The following is a 23,728-nucleotide window of genomic DNA, read 5'->3' as shown; positions in this document are numbered from 1 at the left end:
CTTCTGCCAAATCTGACCAGTCTCTGCTCATTTTCACATGAATTATAGAGAGGATATGTCATACTCATCAGAGGATTCTGGTAGCTTTAAAGGCTGTAAGTAACATTGGGTAGAATAAAAGACAACACACAGTAGAGCCGGATATTCGGGCAGCCGTATTCATTTATAGCTACTTAAAGGGGGAAACCAGACATTCTAAAAAAATATATAAATTACAAGTAGTAAACAGAAACCTGAACGAGGAGACGCTTCTTACAGCTGCCTGACAATATGAAGCCGATGCGCAAACACGGTGAGGAGTTCGTTCACACTGCATCTGCAAGGGTGATGGGGGGGGGGGGGGGGATTGTTATTTTTTTTTGTTTTTTTTTCTTTTATCATGTTCTGTTAAAAAAAAAATAAAACAAAATAGTACAAACTGCTAAAACCTCATTCCCTTGGCTGGTAGAGTCCGTGTTATAGTTCTGATAATCTTGAGTTTTCTTCCTGAGCCGTTCATGTGTTAGAAATGCTAAAAAATATGGAGTCTCTAGTATTAAATCTACTCTGCAGATACGGATGAAGAGCGACATCGCTAAGTACAGCGAGATTTCGGCGCGACCAATGCGGTTGATAGGGATGAGCTGCAATACCAGACACTACCTGTGATGAAGAATGGCGCCGTTTCTGGATAAAAAGTATATTATTCGGCGCTATATAAAGGGGTGGTCTTCTTTTCGGGTGCCTGTATACCGGCTAAGTCAGCTGGAGTCCTCGGGTCCGAAGACCGTTCTCCGAGACTTATAGTCGGCATTTCACTGACTGCAGTGCTGAGCAGAGGAACCAAATTGGGTCCCTTAAGTGTAGTAAGCAGCATGGGCACTAGTGCACCCCAGATCACCACCATGGTGTACCGGATCAGCTGTACTGAGAGTCCCAGCATCTTCACCCTCTGCACGACTACTAGTGACTACACTGGGTGGGTGCAGACACGGACCATGGTATAAACCAGAACCTGCCACATCAGCCAACCTAATCATACAACTGCACTGCAAACATAACTGGAAGGTTCCAGAGAAAATCTAGGACACAGATAAAAGAAAAAAAAAACCCTCTTCACATGGATGTAGCTCTGGTCCAGGCACCACCTCTATAAACCTCCTACAAAGTTCTGGAAAGGTTTTGCCCAGTTCTGGAGGATATGAAGCAGAAATCTGTCGAGTCCGGAGTGTAGCGATGCTGCTGTTCCCTATGAACCAGTCCATCTGGAAGGGACATTACAACTTCCACATGAGGGGGGTCTCGTCTATGGAAGGAGGGTGGACAAGGAGACCTTGGAGATGTCCTGCCCTGGTACCCCCACGGGGCAAGAAGACGCTTCCTCAGGCTTCAATTTCACAGCAGCCAGATCAGTGCGGTGGAAAAAACTTTGTTTAAAAACTTTCTAAAATCATGATTTTAGTGATAGAGGAGAATGAAGGAGGAAAGGATGTAACGACAAATCGATATTTCTCTCTACTGCCCCCTTGGCCTTAGGCAGTCCATCCATCTGAAAAAATATTCAGGGAAAATACATATAAAAAAATGTGGAAGTGTCCGGACCTTTCATGACTTCCTAACTCCATGTACAAGACATGAAACCTGGGACCTCTATGGAAGGAGAAAGCCCCCCAACCATGGCATAGGATGAAGAATGGTCGCCACGGTATTGGATCTTGTATGGATCCTGCGCCTAGGTGGAGGGGGAGGTTTTTCTGCCCCGCCTGACATTTTGGTTTGTTTCTGTGTAAAACAAAAGTCACGTTTATATGTAGTTCTTAAAAAAATAAGTGTTGAGCACAGCCGGGGGGAGGCAGCTCTGCTTTCTCTGAGGGGTTTGTCCAATGGCCCTACAAATGTCTATTCAACCCGGGAGGTCAAGCAAGAGCGCAGGGAAGGAGGTCACAGCAGAAGCAGCTTCCCGTTCCTGTGGATTTTCAAAATCTTGCCCAGACGCTGCTTTGCCGTTGCCAAGCCTTTCTTGGGTCTCTTCCCTGAAAATGTATTTGAATCGTCAAAATGTGGAAAATCACCAAAAATATAGTTACATAAATATCCAACGAAGGCGCAGTTCACATCTCCATTAGGTCTTCAGTTATTTCCCTCAGTTATTGTGTTATTTCCCTCAGGCGTGAAGGGACACACTGAACAGGTGTAAGTCTTTCGCACATCGCCTCTGTTCTGCGTGTTGTACCCCTCATAACTGGCTGAAGACCTAACAGAGATGTGAACTGAGCCAAAACCCAAGTCATCATGTTATTGGAACTAAGCCAAAATACTTACCCTGAACTACTTGACTTGATGGAGAGGTAGCAGAAAGCCGCCGGTGGGACAGGAAGACACCTGGTGCCATAGGGGTAGTGCCTCGGTTGACCTGAGCCATACCAAATATATTGGGTCCTGCTGTGTATTCATGATCCACCAGGCTGCCCGAGAAGACCTCAACCTGTGGCTCTGGTGGAGGGGGCTCAGGTTCGGAGGGGAGGACTGGAGGCTCTGGTTCGCTTGGAGGCTTCTTCTTTGTTGCGACTTTCTTCTTTTGAGATTTCTGTTGTTCCTATTAGTGGAGGAGGAGGAACACAGTAAGGCAATGGCCCAGGACACAGAATGTATAACCTATGTGCTACAGCACATAATTCACCTGCTGAGAGAGCCTGGCGGCAGCCACAGCTAACCCGGTCTCCACAGAGGCCACACGTGTCCCCTCACGGACAGGTCGCACCTGTTTAGGCAGTGTAGGAGTGACACGGGCTGGAAAAAAAACAAACAAAAAAAACGCTCAATGCAAAGGGTGTGGAACAAGCAAGGGATGCGTGTGCAGACACCATCAATAGTGTCAATAGACCCATGTATTGTCAGCTTTGACTGTGGCAAATATTTGGTTAATGTCATCAGGGAGATCTCTTCCAGCACTTGCACACACTGGGTAATGGTGAGAAGATAAAACTATACTATGGAATCACCTTTGGGAAATCTGCAAAGTGCTTGAACATTGTAGCTGAATTTTAGTGCCTACATCTCCGGAACAGACCACAAACCATGTGTTGTCCGAGCCTCAGGTTATGCTCCCTTCCTTCCGTCACCTACCACTTACAACCCCTATAACAATGACACTTCACTTTCACCATCTTTGCCCTATTACAGTTATTTGTACTGTATAGAATACATCAATGTATCATAAGCAATGTGAACAGAGCCCAACCACAGGACAATAGCAGCCTGTGATCAGGCCTAGGCCCTGTCACATCCACACGAATACCTTTGGGGTTCCAGGGAGCGTCGTCCGTCTGCTTCTTTTTCTTGGGCCGTGACCTCAGGGCTGGGTCGTCGTCATCATCTGATTCCAGAGAGGGATAGACTGTAGAAAGTACAGAAGTATAAAGTCATCACTGGAACTGGACAATGTATCTCCTCAGACTTCGTGTGCACTTGTACAGAAAGTTTGTACTCACTGTATTCCGAGTCTTTGAAACACGCTCCCAGGGTCTCCTGCTCATCCACGCTGTCATCATCGTCCTCGCTGTCCATGCTGCGATGTGCTGGTCGCCTGACGGGCCTCTTCCCTGGCCTCAGAATGACTTTACCGTTTCCTGTGCCTCCACTGGTGCCATTGCTGCCAGCCTTGTTACCCCCTGCAGCTTTACCACCTGGAGGCATGCTTCCTGAAGCGCCACCCTCTTGCCCGGCTGCCCACCATGCCTGAAGATTGGAGGGTGTGGAGGATGAGGCGGCCTGCAGATTTGCCATGCAGAGCATTCCCTGGATGGCCTCCTGTGTGCTGGGAGATGCAGGAGCTTCACTGGAAGTTACAAAGACAGTGAATATTAGAGTTAGGAACATACAGTGACATCAGAATAAAAAAGGGTGGGAAATATTTTCAAAAAAGTAGCTAGACCCGAGACCCATCAAACCCCTTTGCTTCGCAGCGTTTTTCGTTCATTTCTTGCTCCCACCTTCAAAGAGCTATTCCTTTTACATTTTTCCGTGTACAGAGCAGTAAATTCTGCATAAAAAATTTTACTTCTCAGTGAGGTGATACCAAATGTATATAAATTTTATTGTGTTTTTATACATTTTCAAAAATGAATATAAAACATGTACGGAAAAGAGAATTTTGGTTCGCCATCTTCTGCCGTTAATAATGTAAAATTAATATAAAAGTCATTTCGGAGGATAACCCATTTGGGTGCCATTTTCCGTTACATGGTTCACCGCCGGCTATAACCATTTTTATATTTTGATAGATGGGGCATTTTTTGGACGCGGCTATACATAGCATGTTTGAGATTTTTACAGTTTATTTAGTTTTACATCAGTTCTAGGGAAAGGATTTATCATTTATTTTTTTAGACCCTATTAGAGTACTTTAACCCCTGATGGTCTGATCATTCCTACTGGTATATTCTAAGAAATCTGCGGAAATCATATAGCCTTGGGTTTTACAACCAATCGCTGCTCCCCAATGATGTCACAGGGAGTGGCAACCTCAACCAAAATGGCGGCATTTCCCAGGGACCCCCTCCTCCCCCTGAATGCAGGGGTCGGAGTGTACATTTACAGGGCAGTGACATCACTGGGTCCCCTCCCTCCAGCTGAGCGACATATCCACTCAGGAAGGCTGGTGGAGAGATGCAATACGCTACATCCGACACATAGTGGTCGGACAGATGCAACACCTATGCCTTCGTCTGCCACTACATGTCAATGTCAAAGTGTGAAACTGACATCAAACACCAAAAATAGTATCATTTAAGGACAGGTAGGAAAGACTGCGTTACACCTAAACATTAAGGGTTAAAAGGTAACTAGAAGGAATATTTGTAACAGCAGCTGAATATTTCATCCATACTCAATTTCAGAGTAGTCTGGGCCCCCGACTTGTCGACTAGCCTTCAGAAGGTCCAATATTCCTCCGCTGCTGGCGCCCAGTTGGTCTCCGTCCGCTTCTCCCATTTCCTCATCTGTGGTGTAATCTTCCTATTACAAGTAAAGTATAAGTTTTCAGACTCAAATCTCAAACCAAACTCCTTAAAGGAAAACCAAAATCCATCATGATAAATCAGGAACACTTACTTATAGATCCTGACACCGTGACTGTAGTAATCTTCTCATATTTGATATGCATGGACTCCTTTACTAGAACCCCTCACAGTGTTGTACGATCATAGGTTGTAACATTGTACAAAGAGCAAGTCCTCCCCCCTGCCTGCTGTAATCTGACACAGTGGGAGGGGGAAGTGCTCTTTGCAAAGTGTGATAGCCTATGAAGCTACATCACAGAGGGACTCTGGTAACACCCCCCAGAGCGCTTCTAGCTCATTGTCACAATTTTAAAAAGTTGTTTTTAGAAAGAAGAGAACAAATATAAGAAGATTACCACAGTCACAGTGCCTGGATCTATGAGGAAGTGTCTCTAGTTTATCCATGCTTTATTTTGATGTTAGATTTGTTTTAATAATGCAAACCAGGTTATCACTGACCTCCACATCAAACTCCAGCTCCCCAGGCTCTCGCACCCTGTTGGGGTCTGAACACGGCTTTGCTCTTGGGAGTTTCCGGGGGAACTCTGCATGGAAAAACAAAAATTTGCATGAGATGAGAAGGTGGAAAACTGTAAATCTAGAGACACCTATGTGTTACTAAGGCTGTAAGGCAAGGTCACATCTATGAATATTAGTATGATATGTGGCGTATATCCATAGTCAGGACTTGCAGGGTAGCCACAATTAAAGATGGCTCTATAGACACACTTTCCTTCCTTTTAGGGAATGGCTTATTTGCATAAAAGAAAACATTGATTCCCTATTTTTTAGTCTTGTCCCTATGTAGTCTGAGGGTGGCTGAGCTGTACTAGATAGATTAGGCACTTTTCCTGGGGGACTATTCTGTCCAGTTTCATACAGTACCTTTAATGTGGTTGGGCTAAAGAAGTCATAAGATACGGGATATCTGATGTTAGACTGCTATGCGCCCCAGCGATCATGAAAATGAGGGAAACCAAAGTTCCCAGAAATACAGAAAGGAGAAGAGGCCCAAAGGCTTGTTCTATATTACATTTACTTCTACAGGGTATAGCTGCCTTGGAAGGCCAGCAGAAGTGACTGAAGAAAAGACCTATTACACGTCCACCTGTTTTTTTACAATTCCTGGGGCTTCCCGCATTAAAAATCCACTCCATATATTGTGCACAGGGCGTGTTTAAGGGATTTTCTGAACTCTAACTACAATTGAACTATCCACAAGATAGACCAATAATGGAAGACTAATGGGGGTGTAGCTGATTTACACAATGTACAAAGTTGGAAGCACACAGCTCTGTCCACAGTATCACAGTTGTATACCCAGGCTCACTACAGACACAGGGGCTGAACCTCCATAGTGTGTAGAGGGCTGCTAGATTATGGATGAAGCGGTTTGTTTCCAGCATCATCCATATTGTATATGTGCCACAAGTGTGCTGGGCGACACTTCAATTAGTTATACCTAGGAATGATGATAGAGTCTAGAAAACCTTTTAAAGGAAACAAACTCACACCCAACTTCTATTCCCATCACCTTACAAAAAGAGGCTGGTACTGGGTACATACTATGCAGCTTTCTTTTTGTAGGGGGTAGTTTTTTCTCTTTACGAGGGGTCTCATCAATTTGGAGGTCATCTTCAGAGTCCATGAAGAAAGGGTCGCTGGCAGAGAGTTCATCATCCAGAGTTTCTGTTTTTGGGGTTTTAAGAAGAGCCGCCTGACGCCGACTTCCTGCTCCTACACGAATCTTTTTTCCACTACAATGAAAATAAGAAAATAAAACAAATGTAATATCTACATTAAAAAATACATACCTAGCAATTCTCTATTTTAAATTACTTAATTGTTAAGCAGGATTCAAAAACCATTAGGTAACTTTAGGTAATTTTAGTAGTATACCAACTTATGATGGGGTGAAAGAAGCCGGGCCAAGCCCAAACACCCCCCAAATAGAACACCGAAAAGAAAAACCTAATCTACCACGAGTAATTCATAACACACCTATATTGCTACAGGTCCCCTATCTGTGCTTTCTCTCTTCTATTTCCACTTTATGCTATATCCTCCCCCCATGTGGGCTTGAGAAGGGGTTATGTACACTGATTTCAAAGTGGTCAATTACTGTGTGCTCATAGGGGAACCACTGACTTTTACCAGGGTACCATCTGCCTTTTTACCTGTTGTTGCTCCAAATATATTGGTTTTATTCTATATGCAGTTATTACATAATAAAGATTACTTGTTATCTTTAGGAAATTTGTAAATCTCCTTCTGCCATATATAAGCACCAATTACAGATGTCTTTCCACTGAATTTCATAGCCACAAAAAAGCCACCAACCTCATATTTGAACCATTGGCCAGGACCAGTCGCAGCTTACTCTCGGTTAATTCTGCATCCAGTAAGCAGGCATCAGGTTTTTCATCAAGGTCATCCAAGAGGTCATCTTCCCCCTAGAGTAAGAATAAAAGAAGGAACACAGGTCAGTGCCACACACTTCTGATTTATAGACTCGAGCATAGCAGCCAATCACATAGCCATTATATATTCCCTTAGGATCACTAAAAAGTATGGGATACAGGATAAATATAAAAATGTACTCGATTGACGTCCATGGAACTCACGGGACTCCTTACAGGAAAGTAAACCCTGCAATACTGTTGAATTGAATACTGAATTGATGATTGCTGCAGGTCCCAAGGGCCAAACCCCTTCATAATCAGACATTAAAAGGCTTATCCTTGCAAATATAATGTTAATAGCAATCTAAGAGTTAAATATGCTTCAACACTGGAGACCATTAGATTCTTCCCTTCACGGGATGCAACTAGGAGCATGCAGTTCCTCTCTGCACCTCTAGATGTCCAGAGGGGAAAACAGTAAGGACAAAGTTATGATTCCATATGACGGCCTCTTCATCAATTGGTTACCAGAGGTCACAGAAAAGTTTATTATACACATGTCGTCACCATTTAAGACACAATACGTAAAACTGTGAAGACTCTCGATTGAAGCCCTAGTGCAAAAAATGGCTCCACCTGCAGATGTATCCAATGTTTAATCTCTGGAGTGAAGTAGCTCAATGACAAAATTACAATTAAGGTTAGACCACAATTAGCAAAGCATGGCTGCTTTCTTCTAGAAACCATGGCACACCCCCATCAGTAGGTTGTGCATGACATAGTGCCACACATGTCCATATTTTGTGCATGGTATTGTGCCTTGCATGGTATTGCAAACTCCATTCCAGAAAAAACAATATCAGGAGTGCTGCTAATTTTAGAAGAAAGCAGTCATGTTTTTCTAATTCTGGACAACCCCTTTGAGCTTGTTCTATGCCAGTTCAATGATTTTCCTACCATTTCGCTGTTGGGAATCAAGCCCTTCCCCTGAAGATCAGAAAGCTCTGGGCTCATCTCATCCTCCGGACGACCCCTTCCTCCTTTCTTTAACAGTTCCTTGGGTTTGAAGATTTTCTTCTTGGCATTCTTGGCCAGCAGGGACATGACAGGAGAGGAGGTGCCAGTGATGGGACTTCGAGTCATACCCAGCAGGTTACCAGTTTTCTCAATGTTTTGATGGAAGATATCCTGAAAGGAGAGGGCGAGAGTTGCATGACCAGCATGGCATGGATATATGTACACAGTGTGAAGATGTAGCCATAAGAGACCTCACCTCCATTAGTTTGACTTCACGATCCAAATCTTTTATGAGCTGAACTGTAATGATGGTCTCCGGGATCTCCTCCTCGTGATCCATTATGGCCTGTAGGGCAAAGCACATCCAAATGAGATGGAGACATAGGCCCCACGGCACATGGCAGCTTCCACTGGAAGATACAGGGAGAGGAGTGGGACAACCCCAGTTACATATAACTAAGGATCACCTCCTTCTTGGTCCAAGCTTTGAACGCTGTGTTTAGGGCCTTGGCTCCATGTAGTAAATAGGAGGCTGGGTGTCTTCTGTTTTCTCTCAGACCTGAATACACAAAGATATGGCAAGACTGAAACATAGGCAGAAAGTTAGAACACACACAAGATGCTTATCATAACCTGTCATCATGAAGAGTGCATGCAGCAGTATCTAGACTTGGACAATGCTGCCTGGTGCTTCAGAACCATAGTATTCTATTAAGAGGTTTTCCCATCTCATAAACTGATGGATTATCCATTGAGCCCCTTATCGGACCTATGGGAGCCCAAGCAATCCTCTTACTATTACAGTGGAGCTTCCACACACCCCTACGGGTGACCGGATTTAACCGAATGGGTTTTATTGTGGGTCCTTGACTGTAAAGAAGCAGCACTGACTCTGCGGGGGGTGGGCAGAAGTTCTCTTATGAAATAGGAATATTCCTTTAACTCTGCAACGAGACCTCTCAGAGAACAACAAGGGAGGATGACAAAAACCAATGGGGTCAATCAATTACCTCTAAATATATCCAGTAAGTGCTTCCCCACGTACCAACAAATAGATTCAAAGTTTGGGAACTTAAAAAGGTCGGCCGTACTCAACCTCTTCTCAATTTCATATGCTCTATAAAATAAACAGATAGAAAAGCACAGCAGTGTGAGGACAATCCTGAAATAGAAATGCATTTATCACAGTCCTGCTGCTACTAATCACACACAAAGATGTTTGGTTATATAGATCTCCTGAGACACTACCTTACATTGACTGCAGCTTTCTATGATCAAAACTGCTAACAGATTCCCTTTAAGAGGTAATAAATTCTTTGAGAATTTTCCTAAATATGATAAAAATTTAAACACACACAAGTACTTTGCCCACTCTCCTACCTGAGCTGCATGGCAATGTTCAGACTATGCAGAAAGTTTCCTCCAAACGCCAAACAGTCCACAGGAGTGAGAACAGCATGGATCCACCCTGCGCAGAACGTACATGGCATCATCAGCCCATAAACCCCAAATTTATCCGTCTATGGAAACTAACAAGTCACAGCTACGCTAGTCACCTGTGGGGATGAAGAGAGTCTGCCCCTGTTTCACTGGACACCGGTAACACTTGTCCACCTGATCTCCAAAGAACATTTCATTCTGATTGGAGGAGCTGCTCCAGCATTCGAACAACGCCAGGTTGGTCTTGGTAGGTTGGATCAGGTAGAAGATCTTTTCTCCCTATAGAGGCAGAACACATGCAAAGGACTCGCAAAGGAAGAGCTGGGAATATACATTGTGGTAATGGAGACAAAATATGATTTAGAACATTGGAAGCAGCAGAACATAAACACTTACCTTTAACACATGGTACCAGACAGACGTGCCACCAAAGTCTATGTGGAAATCCGTGTAACTGTCCTTGACCCCCATCAAGCAGTATTTTTGGACATTGGGTCTCTCAAATACGCTCTGCTCGGGCCACAAGTTTTCAACCCAAGAAAGTTTGCGAACAATTTTTGGGGTTTCCACAAGGTTAGATAACCTATCAAAAAACATACAAATGATGAAGAATTATCACTGATAGTAATATGTGTTAAGACTATACACTGTGCTATAGGTAGTGATGGGGACACAGAATCTCTGTGTCACGTCCGCCTCCTTAGGCTACCTTAGATATAGTATATCCTTTAAAGGGCATCTACCACCAGGATGAAGGACTGTCTGAGGGACTCCAAGCTCCAATCTGCATACAGTCTTCCATCCTGGTGGTAGATGCCCTGTAAGTCTTATTATTACCGTATATACTCGGGTGTAAGCCGACCCGAGTATAAGCCGAGACCCCTAATTTTACCACAAAAAACTGGGAAAACCTATTGACTCGAGTATAAGCCGAGGGTGGGAAATGCATTGGTCACAGCCGTGCCCCCAGTAGTATGCAGCACAGCCGTGCCCCCAGTAGTATGCAGCACAGCCGTGCCCCCAGTAGTATGCAGCACAGCCGTGCCCCCAGTAGTATGCAGCACAGCCGTGCCCCCAGTAGTATGCAGCACAGCCGTGCCCCCAGTAGTATGCAGCACAGCCGTGCCCCCAGTAGTATGCAGCACAGCCGTGCCCCCAGTAGTATGCAGCACAGCCGTGCCCCCAGTAGTATGCAGCACAGCCGTGCCCCCAGTAGTATGCAGCACAGCCGTGCCCCCAGTAGTATGCAGCACAGCCGTGCCCCCAGTAGTATGCAGCACAGCCGTGCCCCCAGTAGTATGCAGCACAGCCGTGCCCCCAGTAGTATGCAGCACAGCCGTGCCCCCAGTAGTATGCAGCACAGCCGTGCCCCCAGTAGTATGCAGCACAGCCGTGCCCCCAGTAGTATGCAGCACAGCCGTGCCCCCAGTAGTATGCAGCACAGCCGTGCCCCCAGTAGTATACAGCACAGCCGTGCCCCCAGTAGTATACAGCACAGCCGTGCCCCCAGTAGTATACAGCACAGCCGTGCCCCCAGTAGTATACAGCACAGCCGTGCCCCCAGTAGTATACAGCACAGCCGTGCCCCCAGTAGTATACAGCACAGCCGTGCCCCCAGTAGTATACAGCACAGCCGTGCCCCCAGTAGTATACAGCACAGCCGTGCCCCCAGTAGTATACAGCACAGCCGTGCCCCCAGTAGTATACAGCACAGCCGTGCCCCCAGTAGTATACAGCACAGCCGTGCCCCCAGTAGTATACAGCACAGCCGTGCCCCCAGTAGTATACAGCACAGCCGTGCCCCCAGTAGTATACAGCACAGCCGTGCCCCCAGTAGTATACAGCACAGCCGTGCCCCCAGTAGTATACAGCACAGCCGTGCCCCCAGTAGTATACAGCACAGCCGTGCCCCCAGTAGTATACAGCACAGCCGTGCCCCCAGTAGTATACAGCACAGCCGTGCCCCCAGTAGTATACAGCACAGCCGTGCCCCCAGTAGTATACAGCACAGCCGTGCCCCCAGTAGTATACAGCACAGCCGTGCCCCCAGTAGTATACAGCACAGCCGTGCCCCCAGTAGTATACAGCACAGCCGTGCCCCCAGTAGTATACAGCACAGCCGTGCCCCCAGTAGTATACAGCACAGCCGTGCCCCCAGTAGTATACAGCACAGCCGTGCCCCCAGTAGTATACAGCACAGCCGTGCCCCCAGTAGTATACAGCACAGCCGTGCCCCCAGTAGTATACAGCACAGCCGTGCCCCCAGTAGTATACAGCACAGCCGTGCCCCCAGTAGTATACAGCACAGCCGTGCCCCCAGTAGTATACAGCACAGCCGTGCCCCCAGTAGTATACAGCACAGCCGTGCCCCCAGTAGTATACAGCACAGCCGTGCCCCCAGTAGTATACAGCACAGCCGTGCCCCCAGTAGTATACAGCACAGCCGTGCCCCCAGTAGTATACAGCACAGCCGTGCCCCCAGTAGTATACAGCACAGCCGTGCCCCCAGTAGTATACAGCACAGCCGTGCCCCCAGTAGTATACAGCACAGCCGTGCCCCCAGTAGTATACAGCACAGCCGTGCCCCCAGTAGTATACAGCACAGCCGTGCCCCCAGTAGTATACAGCACAGCCGTGCCCCCAGTAGTATACAGCACAGCCGTGCCCCCAGTAGTATACAGCACAGCCGTGCCCCCAGTAGTATACAGCACAGCCGTGCCCCCAGTAGTATACAGCACAGCCGTGCCCCCAGTAGTATACAGCACAGCCGTGCCCCCAGTAGTATACAGCACAGCCGTGCCCCCAGTAGTATACAGCACAGCCGTGCCCCCAGTAGTATACAGCACAGCCGTGCCCCCAGTAGTATACAGCACAGCCGTGCCCCCAGTAGTATACAGCACAGCCGTGCCCCCAGTAGTATACAGCACAGCCGTGCCCCCAGTAGTATACAGCACAGCCGTGCCCCCAGTAGTATACAGCACAGCCGTGCCCCCAGTAGTATACAGCACAGCCGTGCCCCCAGTAGTATACAGCACAGCCGTGCCCCCAGTAGTATACAGCACAGCCGTGCCCCCAGTAGTATACAGCACAGCCGTGCCCCCAGTAGTATACAGCACAGCCGTGCCCCCAGTAGTATACAGCACAGCCGTGCCCCCAGTAGTATACAGCACAGCCGTGCCCCCAGTAGTATACAGCACAGCCGTGCCCCCAGTAGTATACAGCACAGCCGTGCCCCCAGTAGTATACAGCACAGCCGTGCCCCCAGTAGTATACAGCACAGCCGTGCCCCCAGTAGTATACAGCACAGCCGTGCCCCCAGTAGTATACAGCACAGCCGTGCCCCCAGTAGTATACAGCACAGCCGTGCCCCCAGCAGTATACAGCACAGCCGTGCCCCCAGCAGTATACAGCACAGCCGTGCCCCCAGCAGAATAAAAAAATAAAGTTATATACTCACCGTGCGCCCCGATGCGCAGCGCTGCTCCCCCGATGGCATCGCGGCTCCTCGTCTTGCTTCAGCTTGCTGGGCGCCGTCATGTTCTTCTCGCGGGCGGCGCCTAGTATGACGCGCCGCTGCTGACGTCATACTAGGCGCCGCCCGCGAGAAGAGCATGGCGGCGCCCAGCACGCTGAAGGAAGAAGAACAGCCGGGAAGCCAGAAGAGGAGCCGCGATGACATCGGGGGAGCAGCGCTGCGCATCGGGGCCACCGGAGGGTGAGTATATAAGTTTATTATTTTTTTAGTCAATTTTAGTCAGTATTGACTCATGTATAAGCCGAGGGGACGTTTTTCAGCACATTTTTTGTGCTGAAAAACTCGGCTTATACACGAGTATATACGGTAGTTACATACCTTGTCTCAGAAAACTCCAAGCTGATGACATTCAGAACTTTCTCCCTTTTAGGGCTATTGTAATATTTCACAAAATCCTTTAGCTTCATCTTCATGTCGGCTTGTCTTGTCACATCAATTACATCAATTTCCTTCTCGCCACCTAAAAATTAAGAAATATTGTCGTTTTTAGTGGACATTCGAGGACATCCCAAAATCATGCTCCCGGCTTCTGCGCTGATCACATAAAGCTGTCGGATTGGTACAGAAAGAAGTGCTCTGGGTCCAGCAGGAGTTCAGTTCCCAAATAGTTGGTTGCTCAGCTGACACATGTTACTTGTACTGAAGACGCCCACATAAGAACAAGATTTCCATGTAACCCATGTGTACAGGATCTTCTTCACATAGTTTTAGGATTGGAATACCCTATTAAAGGTGTTGCACCAACTAATTACGTTAACCCCAATCTACAAGGTAGGGAATAATTAACTGGTTGCTTATGGTATGCCCAGCTTTCTGGAGAACAGGGACCCCATTATCACTCTTAGGTGGAGTAACAGGGCAACCATGTGTCCTGCAGCTTCATTCAACCCTATTGGAGAAATTGCTGAGTACAGCGCTCAAGCATCTCCGGCACTCAGACAGTGAATGGAAGTGCTGACACTTCCATGGTATTGAATGGAGCAGCAGGGCACATGCCTCTCCACGCATTAGTAAGAGTAGGGGGTTCGTTCTCATGATGGGTTGGGGTCCTCCAACAGTCAGCCCCACACCAAACAGGTTTTTACATTCTATTCTGTGGATAGGGGTATTCCAAACCTAAAATCATGAGACGCAAATTCTGTGTTGGATGCATAATACCAATCTGATCCTGAAAATGTGGCAAAAGCTGAACGCTTGAGGCAGGCCCCCCTGAAACGTAGCAGGCGTGGGTGCACGCAGCACTCTTACACTAGATGATATTTCTTCTTATCTTCATTGTATGCATTATTGCCGTCCTAATGGATTTTAAGGACATTTCCAATATATTGCTCTATGATGTGATGTTGTCTTATGTCTTGAATTGATAAATGAAGAAATTTTGCAAATCATATTAAAGTTTTCTGGTTGTTTGTGCTGGATATACAACTATGGAGTGTGGACCTCCTGTCCATTGCTTCATTAACATTCCACACAAGGTAGTCAGGTTATGAGTACAGGCGGTCCCCTACTTAAGGACACCCGACTTACAGACAACCCATAGTTACAGACAGACCCCTCTGCCCACTGTGACCTCTGGTGAAGCTTTCTGGATGCTTTACTATAGCCCCAGACTGCAATGATCAGCTGTAAGGTGTATGTAATGAAGCTTTATTGATAATCCTGGGTCCAATTACAGCAAAAATTTTGAAACTCCAAAAAAAATTGTCCAGAACTTCAATTATAAAATATACAGTTTCGACTTACATACAAATTCAACTTAAGAACAAACCTCCAGACCCTATCTTGTATGTAACCCGGGGACTGCCTGTATATAGATTTAAAAGCCCCCCCCCCCCCACTTACCTACATAATACTCAACATCATTGACTGAGAAGGAGGGAGGTGGAAGGGTCATCCCAAGTCCATCTTTTTTCAGAACCAAGATGGGGACGCTGAAACTGTTCTCTTCCAAATATTCCACGGTGAGCTGAGCACCCTGTGGCTTCAGGATCACATCATCTGCACTGGAAGCATAGGAGACAAAAATTAGAAACAAAAATATTCAAAAACCATGAATGATTTACTTATGACACCATTATACAATGTAGGGGGCTGTGCCTGGACAGGTCACAACATGACAACCTTCAGACAAACATCAGTCATTTTTAAAGGAAATCTACCATTGTGACCATCGTGATCAACCACGGCTAAAATCCTTCTAAAATCAACTTTTATAATTATGCTAACGAACCTGAAGAGCCCTGGCGGGTGGAGGGAGAGAGCAAGGAGTTGTGTAAACATCTTCTGCTCTATGTGAAACTGCAACACTGAGGGGTTCTGGTAAAACCCTCCACAGCCCTTCTGGTTCATTAGCATAATTTTAAAAGTTTATTTCAGAAGGAAGGAGGATATGAATAACAAATATAAGAAAATTACAGTGTCTGGATCTATGAGCCCCTGGTTTATCATGCTTCATAGTAGATCTTTATTTATTGTAAAATATTCCTGCTTTATCCTCAAGATCAAATAATTTGGTATCTGACATTGGACACTGCCAAACCGGCTGTTCAAAGTAGAAGAGAGGCTTCTAGTATTTTTATTGGTAGCCTATGCTAAGTATAGCTCATAAATGTCTCATCCAAAAGTCTACACCAGCTCCCAGAGAGATCATCTGCTCAGGCATGATGCTACACAAAGCAGAGACACAAACAGATGGCTCCTTGCTTTGTGTAGTGGCCACGAGCCGCAGCTTCAATCATTACATTTTGGAGGGTCCCTTCAAGTCACAAGAGCGAACGGCTCCATTACCAGAGCTCCTTTATACAAGTGACTCAATAGGAGTCATTCTGATTTTTCATAGATAAGGGACAATGTACAGGATAGAATGAATGGAGTGATGGCTCAGGCAAGCGCCCTAATTCTCCATTCACGGACATCTCCGGGAGTCCACCGAGAATCAATAGACCTGCAGGGGTGCACTCCAAACATTAGGGAGAACAGAACCCGCACTCATGACCAGCAGGTTATCCTCTACCCTGGGGATAGGGGACCGCTCACACTTCACATTTACCTCGGAAAATTTCGGCTTCTCAGCTCCTTGATGAAGCTTGCGCTTCCGGTCTGCACAGGCTTCCCCACTTCTTTGCTGACAGCAGGATCTTGCTTGGAACTCCCTCGCCTTTTCTTCACTGAAATGAAGGAAGATTAGAGGATTAGGATGAGAGCGTCTTAGTCATACCCTGCAATATGGCACCAGGGGGTGAGGGCACATCTCACACGGCTGTACTTACTGACTGGCGGCCCGTGAGTGATCTGGCAGTTCGGACAATGATACAGGTCGATCTCGGATGCGTTCTCCTCCTCCACGCCAACACAGCTGACAAGAGAGAGTTACAAGTGTGAATAGTGATCGCCACTGTGCCAAGAGGTAATGGCATGGGCACCCACAAGAAGCCATGTACACCCCCAATTACCAGAGATCCAATGGGTCGTATCCCCAGAAATCCGATCTAAATATTTTATTCTAAGATTTGGAAATCAGGACATGACTGACCTCCCGTGGAACCAGTCCTGGCAGACATCGCATTCAATCATGAAGCGGGTCACGTCATAGGGCAGGCGGCACAGGCAGTAGACGGGCACAGACGCCATGGTGCACTGCCGGGTAGGTCACTGCAGACAGCGTTAGACTCTTCCTCTTTATTGACTCTCAGAAGGTGACGGACGCATCAACCATCCAGTAACCTAAAGACTGAGGAGTAAAACCTACAGAGAGGGAGACAGACACATGGAGAGGTCACCCTGCTGGCACCACACTGGCATCATACACAGAAAGGATAAACCACAATGACAAATGGTAGACACTGCACTGACACTTTATAGCGGGCACTGTGGTATGATAGCGCTTGTTGTGCGGGCACTGTGGTATGATAGCGCTTGTTGTGCGGGCACTGTGGTATGATAGCGCTTGTTGTGCGGGCACTATAATACAGCCTATTATGGCTAAACCAAGACAGTAACTGGTGATTATGGCTCGTGCAGACTGGTATAACATGGGCACTATCGTGGGGCACCCTGGCTGGTATTACATGGGCACTATTGTGGGGCACCCTGGCTGGTATTACATGGGCACTATTGTGGGGCACCCTGGCTGGTATTACATGGGCACTATTGTGGGGCACCCTGGCTGGTATTACATGGGCACTATCGTGGGGCACCCTGGCTGGTATTACATGGGCACTATCGTGGGGCACCCTGGCTGGTATTACATGGGCACTATCGTGGGGCAACCTGGCTGGTATTACATGGGCACTACCGTGGGGCAACTTGGCTGGTATTACATGGGCACTACCGTGGGGCAACCTGGCTGGTATTACATGGGCACTACCGTGGGGCACCCTGGCTGGTATTACATGGGCACTACCGTGGGGCACCCTGGCTGGTATTACATGGGCACTATTGTGGGGCACCCTGGCTGGTATTACATGGGCACTATTGTGGGGCACCCTGGCTGGTATTACATGGGCACTATTGTGGGGCACCCTGGCTGGTATTACATGGGCACTATCGTGGGGCACCCTGGCTGGTATTACATGGGCAATATCGTGGGGCACCCTGGCTGGTATTACATGGGCAATATCGTGGGGCACCCTGGCTGGTATAACATGGGCACTATCGTGGGGCACCCTGGCTGGTATAACATGGGCACTATCGTGGGGCACCCTGGCTGGTATTACATGGGCACTATTGTGGGGCACCCTGGCTGGTATTACATGGGCACTATTGTGGGGCACCCTGGCTGGTATTACATGGGCACTATTGTGGGGCACCCTGGCTGGTATTACATGGGCACTATTGTGGGGCACCCTGGCTGGTATTACATGGGCACTATTGTGGGGCACCCTGGCTGGTATTACATGGGCACTATTGTGGGGCACCCTGGCTGGTATTACATGGGCACTATTGTGGGGCACCCTGGCTGGTATTACATGGGCACTATTGTGGGGCACCCTGGCTGGTATTACATGGGCACTATTGTGGGGCACCCTGGCTGGTATTACATGGGCACTATTGTGGGGCACCCTGGCTGGTATTACATGGGCACTATTGTGGGGCACCCTGGCTGGTATTACATGGGCACTATTGTGGGGCACCCTGGCTGGTATTACATGGGCACTATTGTGGGGCACCCTGGCTGGTATTACATGGGCACTATTGTGGGGCACCCTGGCTGGTATTACATGGGCACTATTGTGGGGCACCCTGGCTGGTATTACATGGGCACTATTGTGGGGCACCCTGGCTGGTATTACATGGGCACTATTGTGGGGCACCCTGGCTGGTATTACATGGGCAATATCGTGGGGCACCCTGGCTGGTATTACATGGGCACTATCGTGGGGCACCCTGGCTGGTATTACATGGGCACTATTGTGGGGCACCCTGGCTGGTATTACATGGGCACTATTGTGGGGCACCCTGGCTGGTATTACATGGGCACTATTGTGGGGCACCCTGGCTAGTATTACATGGGCACTATTGTGGGGCACCCTGGCTGGTATTACATGGGCACTATTGTGGGGCACCCTGGCTGGTATTACATGGGCACTATTGTGGGGCACCCTGGCTAGTATTACATGGGCACTATTGTGGGGCACCCTGGCTGGTATTACATGGGCAATATCGTGGGGCACCCTGGCTGGTATTACATGGGCACTATCGTGGGGCACCCTGGCTGGTATTACATGGGCACTATTGTGGGGCACCCTGGCTGGTATTACATGGGCACTATTGTGGGGCACCCTGGCTGGTATTACATGGGCACTATTGTGGGGCACCCTGGCTAGTATTACATGGGCACTATTGTGGGGCACCCTGGCTGGTATTACATGGGCACTATTGTGGGGCACCCTGGCTGGTATTACGTGGGCACTATTGTGGGGCACCCTGGCTGGTATTACATGGGCACTATCGTGGGGCATCCTGGCTGGTATTACATGGGCACTATCGTGGGGCACCCTGGCTGGTATTACATGGGCACTATCGTGGGGCACCCTGGCTGGTATTACATGGGCACTATCGTGGGGCACCCTGGCTGGTATTACATGGGCACTATTGTGGGGCACCCTGGCTAGTATTACATGGGCACTATTGTGGGGCACCCTGGCTAGTATTACATGGGCACTATTGTGGGGCACCCTGGCTGGTAATACAGGGGCACTATTGTAGTGCACCCTGGCTGGTAATACAGGGGCACTATTGTGGGTATAACATGGGCACTATTGTGGGTATAACATGGGCACTGTAACTGGCAGAGTGTAATAACATGTGGGGCATATGATAAGGGTGATGACATTGGCTCCGCATAAAAGCAGCGGTTCATCCCCTATAAGAGGCCGCTCTGTGCAGTGACAGGCCCGGCCGCGCGTTTTACCTGAGGCCGAGGCCTGGCGCGGGGCCTCTCTGCAGCCGAGGTGCGGGCGGTGCTCCGTGCGGAGAGGCGGCCAGAGGGGAGAGGAGTGGAGGCCGCTCACAGGACGAGCAGAGCGGGGAACAATCCTGACTGACACCGCGGGAGCCGCGGCACAGGAGGCGGAGGGGACTTAGGCCTCCGCGACGCCATTCGCCTGCAAGCTCCGCCCACAGTCAGCGTCAGAGTTCACTGACATTTTGTCATGAATAAAGTTTGTTGAAACGATATCGGCCTAGGGCAGCCATATTGGTTGTGGCAAATGTTATATATCTGCATAGTAGTGATGGGAAGTGGCTCTTTATAATGAGGTGGAGCATTAGACTCTGCTACTATAAAGAACCGGCTCTTCTGGCTCCTGAATGACATAGTTCAGCCAGTCACCCCTCTCTACAACATTTTAATCTGACTTTTATAGGGTTAATGGGGCATGGTTACCCGATTAGGGGCGGGGTTAAATAATCCAACAACTTTGGGGGGGGGGGGGGGCGAGTGTGATTGGTAATCGAGCCCAGGTGTCTTGCATTTAAACAATACAAGACATCGGGGTCTGGTTACCGATTGCATAAGTTTCCCAGACCGTGGATGATTTGTTTCTCGGATGCCCATGTGATAATTCACTAACCAATGAACTATGGACATTACTTCTTATCCATAACTAACCAAGCCCAGGTCCTGCCTCACTAAAAGTTATGTATAATCCTTTGTGGCGCAAATAAAGTTTCTCACATCTGCCTAGCCTTTCATCAGAAAACAGAGACTGAGACATTATACCATACGTTGTCTTGGTTTGATTTCTTCTGAGCTCACTCTGTGAATTTTATTAGTCATTAGCGAACCTGAAGTTGTGTAAACAGGGGCAGAACTTGACAGCGGCGCCGTGAGCCCATTGCCGTCTATGGGGGACGTATATACGCCCTGAATACGGCCGTGTGAATGTAGCCTAACGAAGATCAGGGTGCAAATGTGGACACAGTTATGCTCCTGGGAAATGAATTTTGCTCTAAGGATCAAGATTTTTAGCCATAAATAACATGAAAAAAAATTGAATAAGTAACCATGAACACCAGTAACTTGGACACAATTTATTAATTCTTCATAACAATGTTATACATGCATTACACCATTTAACTTGTTTTATAGCCTTTGTCGTACTTCAGAGCTAAACTCATAATTCTACTGCCATTAAGGGAAATCTACTATTTGTTTTTATGCATTGTGAACCAAACATACCTTGAGAATGCTGTAGCAAAACTGATGCAAAAACATATCTTGTTTAATCCCTGAACTGAGTGATAATTATAACTTCCAGGAGCTTGGGAAAGCTGGGTGCATACTGGCTTCTCTGTTTCACTGAGAATCCTGAACTGCCCAGGCAGGACTAATGAACCTGAAATTGATGACTCTTACACACCAGCCGGGGGATGGTGCAGCGATTGATTACTTCTGCCTGTCAGGGACAACACAGTGAATATAGAGTTCTCTGAAACAGTGCATAATTAGGGTAAGAGGAGAAGCGTCGGAGCAGCCAAAGGAGCGACAGAGACTAATTAACATAATTTTATAATTGTTTTTTTCAGCAAAATCACTCAGCTTGGGCATTAAACAAGATATGTTTCTGCATCAGTGTAGCTACAGCATTTTCAAGGTATGTTTGCTTAACAATGCATAAAAGCAAATGGTAGATTTCTTATATAAAGCACATGTGGCTGTTTAAAACATAACTTTTACTAGTTAATCTTAAAAATGGGTCCAAATAGACCCTAATTTTACATCCTTGAATAGCACCGCACAAACCAAGAACATAATGTCACACGATACAGCATTATACAAATAGGGCAGGTGTGTGGGAATATAATGGTGATAGCATTACAATCTATTTTACTCTCCACATATCATACATCTAGTGGATGCCTATAAAGTTCTCCTAGTTGTCAGAATGATGATTTGACAATATTAAGATGACTAAAGGAGACAGATACTTTTATCCACAATATGTACACACAAAATATAACACAAGAAAAAAAATGGAATAATCTCACCAATTCTTGTAGGTTACGATTTACACGGTACGGTAAAGTCACCTGGGATATTCCGGTATTTCATATATCCCTAGTGTACCTGTACCTATCGCCCAGTACGTTGTTCCCGTCCTAACAAGGACGGTCCCACACTCACCCTAGTGACTAATCTGTCCCTAGATGTTCACAGGGAACGCCAGCCAGCATCACGACCCGCACGCCTGACACGGCCGGATCAGGAGGAGGAACGGCCACCGCCACTCCAGCTTATCATTCTCCCCTATACCGTGGGGGAGCATATCTAAGTGAGGCATCGGGAACCTTCATTCCGTGCCTTCTATACTTTTTTCCCGTAAATCCCCTGATGAACCCCAGAGAATGTGTCCGGATGCATAGTATTTCTGTTCCCTGTGAACATCTAGGGACAGATTAGTCACTAGGGTGAGTGTGGGACCGTCCTTGTTAGGACGGGAACAACGTACTGGGCGATAGGTACAGGTACACTAGGGATATATGAAATACCGGAATATCCCAGGTGACTTTACCGTACCGTGTAAATCGTAACCTACAAGAATTGGTGAGATTATTCCATTTTTTTTCTTGTGTTATATTTTGTGTGTACATATTGTGGATAAAAGTATCTGTCTCCTTTAGTCATCTTAATATTGTCAAATCATCATTCTGACAACTAGGAGAACTTTATAGGCATCCACTAGATGTATGATATGTGGAGAGTAAAATAGACTGTAATGCTATCACCATTATATTCCCACACACCTGCCCTATTTGTATAATGCTGTATCATGTGACATTATGTTCTTGGTTTGTGCGGTGCTATTCAAGGATGTAAAATTAGGGTCTATTTGGACCCATTTTTAAGATTAACTAGTAAAAGTTATGTTTTAAACAGCCACATGTGCTTTATATAATAATTCTTTATTTTGGTGTGGTCAGGACTGGTCATTTTTCGGGTAATTGACGAAGAGCATCTTTTGGCTTGTTAGTTGCAGTACCAGTTGATGGTCCCCGCATGTATGTTCATGACGTAGTACCTACGGGGCCATCTTTGTTAGTGATCATTTTTCTGCTTATATTTCAAATGGTAGATTTCCTTTAAAGAGCTTTTTTGGGCCAATGATCTCTCTGTTTAATAAGTCATGAATGTCAGACTGGTTCTGTGTTTTTTTGTTAATTTTGTGCAATAAATCTATAAAAATATATTTGTTATTATTTATTTCCTCCCACCAAGTCACGCCATATTACGCTTTGAATGTATTTTAGCATTCAGACCCCACGTGAGGCAGGAAGGGTTATTCCAATACTCCAAAAAAAGAAAAGCAGAAATGATGGTATATTCTCAAAATAAATCTTTATTGTTCATGTGAAAGTATTTGGGGGGTTGCATGGGAAAGATGGAAGTTCCCAAATTGTGCAATGGAAGGAATTTGTATTATTTTCCCACGATACAGCAAACCAGAAAAAAAAAACCCTAACTTAAAAACAAGTACATTTAGAATCTCATTGGTAGATTAAGGCTGTATTGGTATATAAATCAATTGAGGGGGTACATATAATCAAAGTGGGGCTAGTCTGTGATTCTTTTTTTTTTTATAAACTGTAAAAATAAGGAGCTTACTTGTAGTTTTTAAAAAAAAACAACTTAAAATTCTGCACAGATTTAAAGAGTATCTGAACGGAGTAGAAAATACCATAATGTTCCTGCAATGGTCCTTTGCATTCTACTTGGAATATGTGTAATTTATGGCCTCCTTCCTTCTAAAATCAACTTTTAAAGGAAACCTACCACTGCAGACCACCTGTTAGGC

The 23,728-nt window shown here is 46.7% G+C and overlaps 1 protein-coding gene across 1 annotated transcript; it reads right to left on the bottom strand.

Annotated features, from left to right (window-relative positions):
• Positions 1-136: 136 nt before the first annotated feature.
• PHF8 (PHD finger protein 8) lies at positions 137-20,079 on the bottom strand. The gene is made up of 22 exons (XM_072124139.1): positions 19,846-20,079; positions 16,966-17,177; positions 16,703-16,788; positions 16,483-16,600; positions 15,276-15,436; positions 13,752-13,893; positions 10,295-10,481; positions 10,015-10,177; positions 9,839-9,926; positions 9,469-9,575; positions 8,926-9,017; positions 8,715-8,804; positions 8,399-8,629; positions 7,380-7,492; positions 6,606-6,796; positions 5,499-5,584; positions 4,868-4,995; positions 3,471-3,817; positions 3,278-3,376; positions 2,660-2,769; positions 2,302-2,575; positions 137-2,012 (listed from the first exon to the last, which is right to left on the bottom strand). The coding sequence occupies exons 2-22, from the start codon at positions 17,061-17,063 to the stop codon at positions 1,921-1,923; spliced, it is 3,003 nt and encodes a 1,000-aa protein (XP_071980240.1). The 5' UTR covers positions 17,064-17,177; positions 19,846-20,079; the 3' UTR covers positions 137-1,920.
• Between the last annotated feature and the right edge of the window lie 3,649 nt (positions 20,080-23,728).

Source organism: Engystomops pustulosus, chromosome 9 (genome assembly GCF_040894005.1).
Source record: "Engystomops pustulosus chromosome 9, aEngPut4.maternal, whole genome shotgun sequence".
NCBI classification, from domain to species: Eukaryota; Metazoa; Chordata; class Amphibia; order Anura; family Leptodactylidae; genus Engystomops; species Engystomops pustulosus.
The sequence above is the reverse complement of the archived record's forward strand: the minus strand, read 5'-3'. Positions and strand labels throughout refer to the sequence as shown.

Excerpts from the sequence above, each read along its gene's own strand:
- PHF8 (XM_072124139.1), bottom strand. The coding sequence starts at position 17,063 with ATGGCGTCTGTGCCCGTCTACTGCCTGTGCCGCCTGCCCTATGACGTG. Across the intron at positions 3,818-4,867 it reads CCAGACTACTCTGAAATTGA|TGAAGCTCCTGCATCTCCCA; the intron begins GTATGGATGAAA and ends TGTAACTTCCAG. Across the intron at positions 2,013-2,301 it reads ATCAAGTCAAGTAGTTCAGG|GGAAGAGACCCAAGAAAGGC; the intron begins GTAAGTATTTTG and ends ATACATTTTCAG.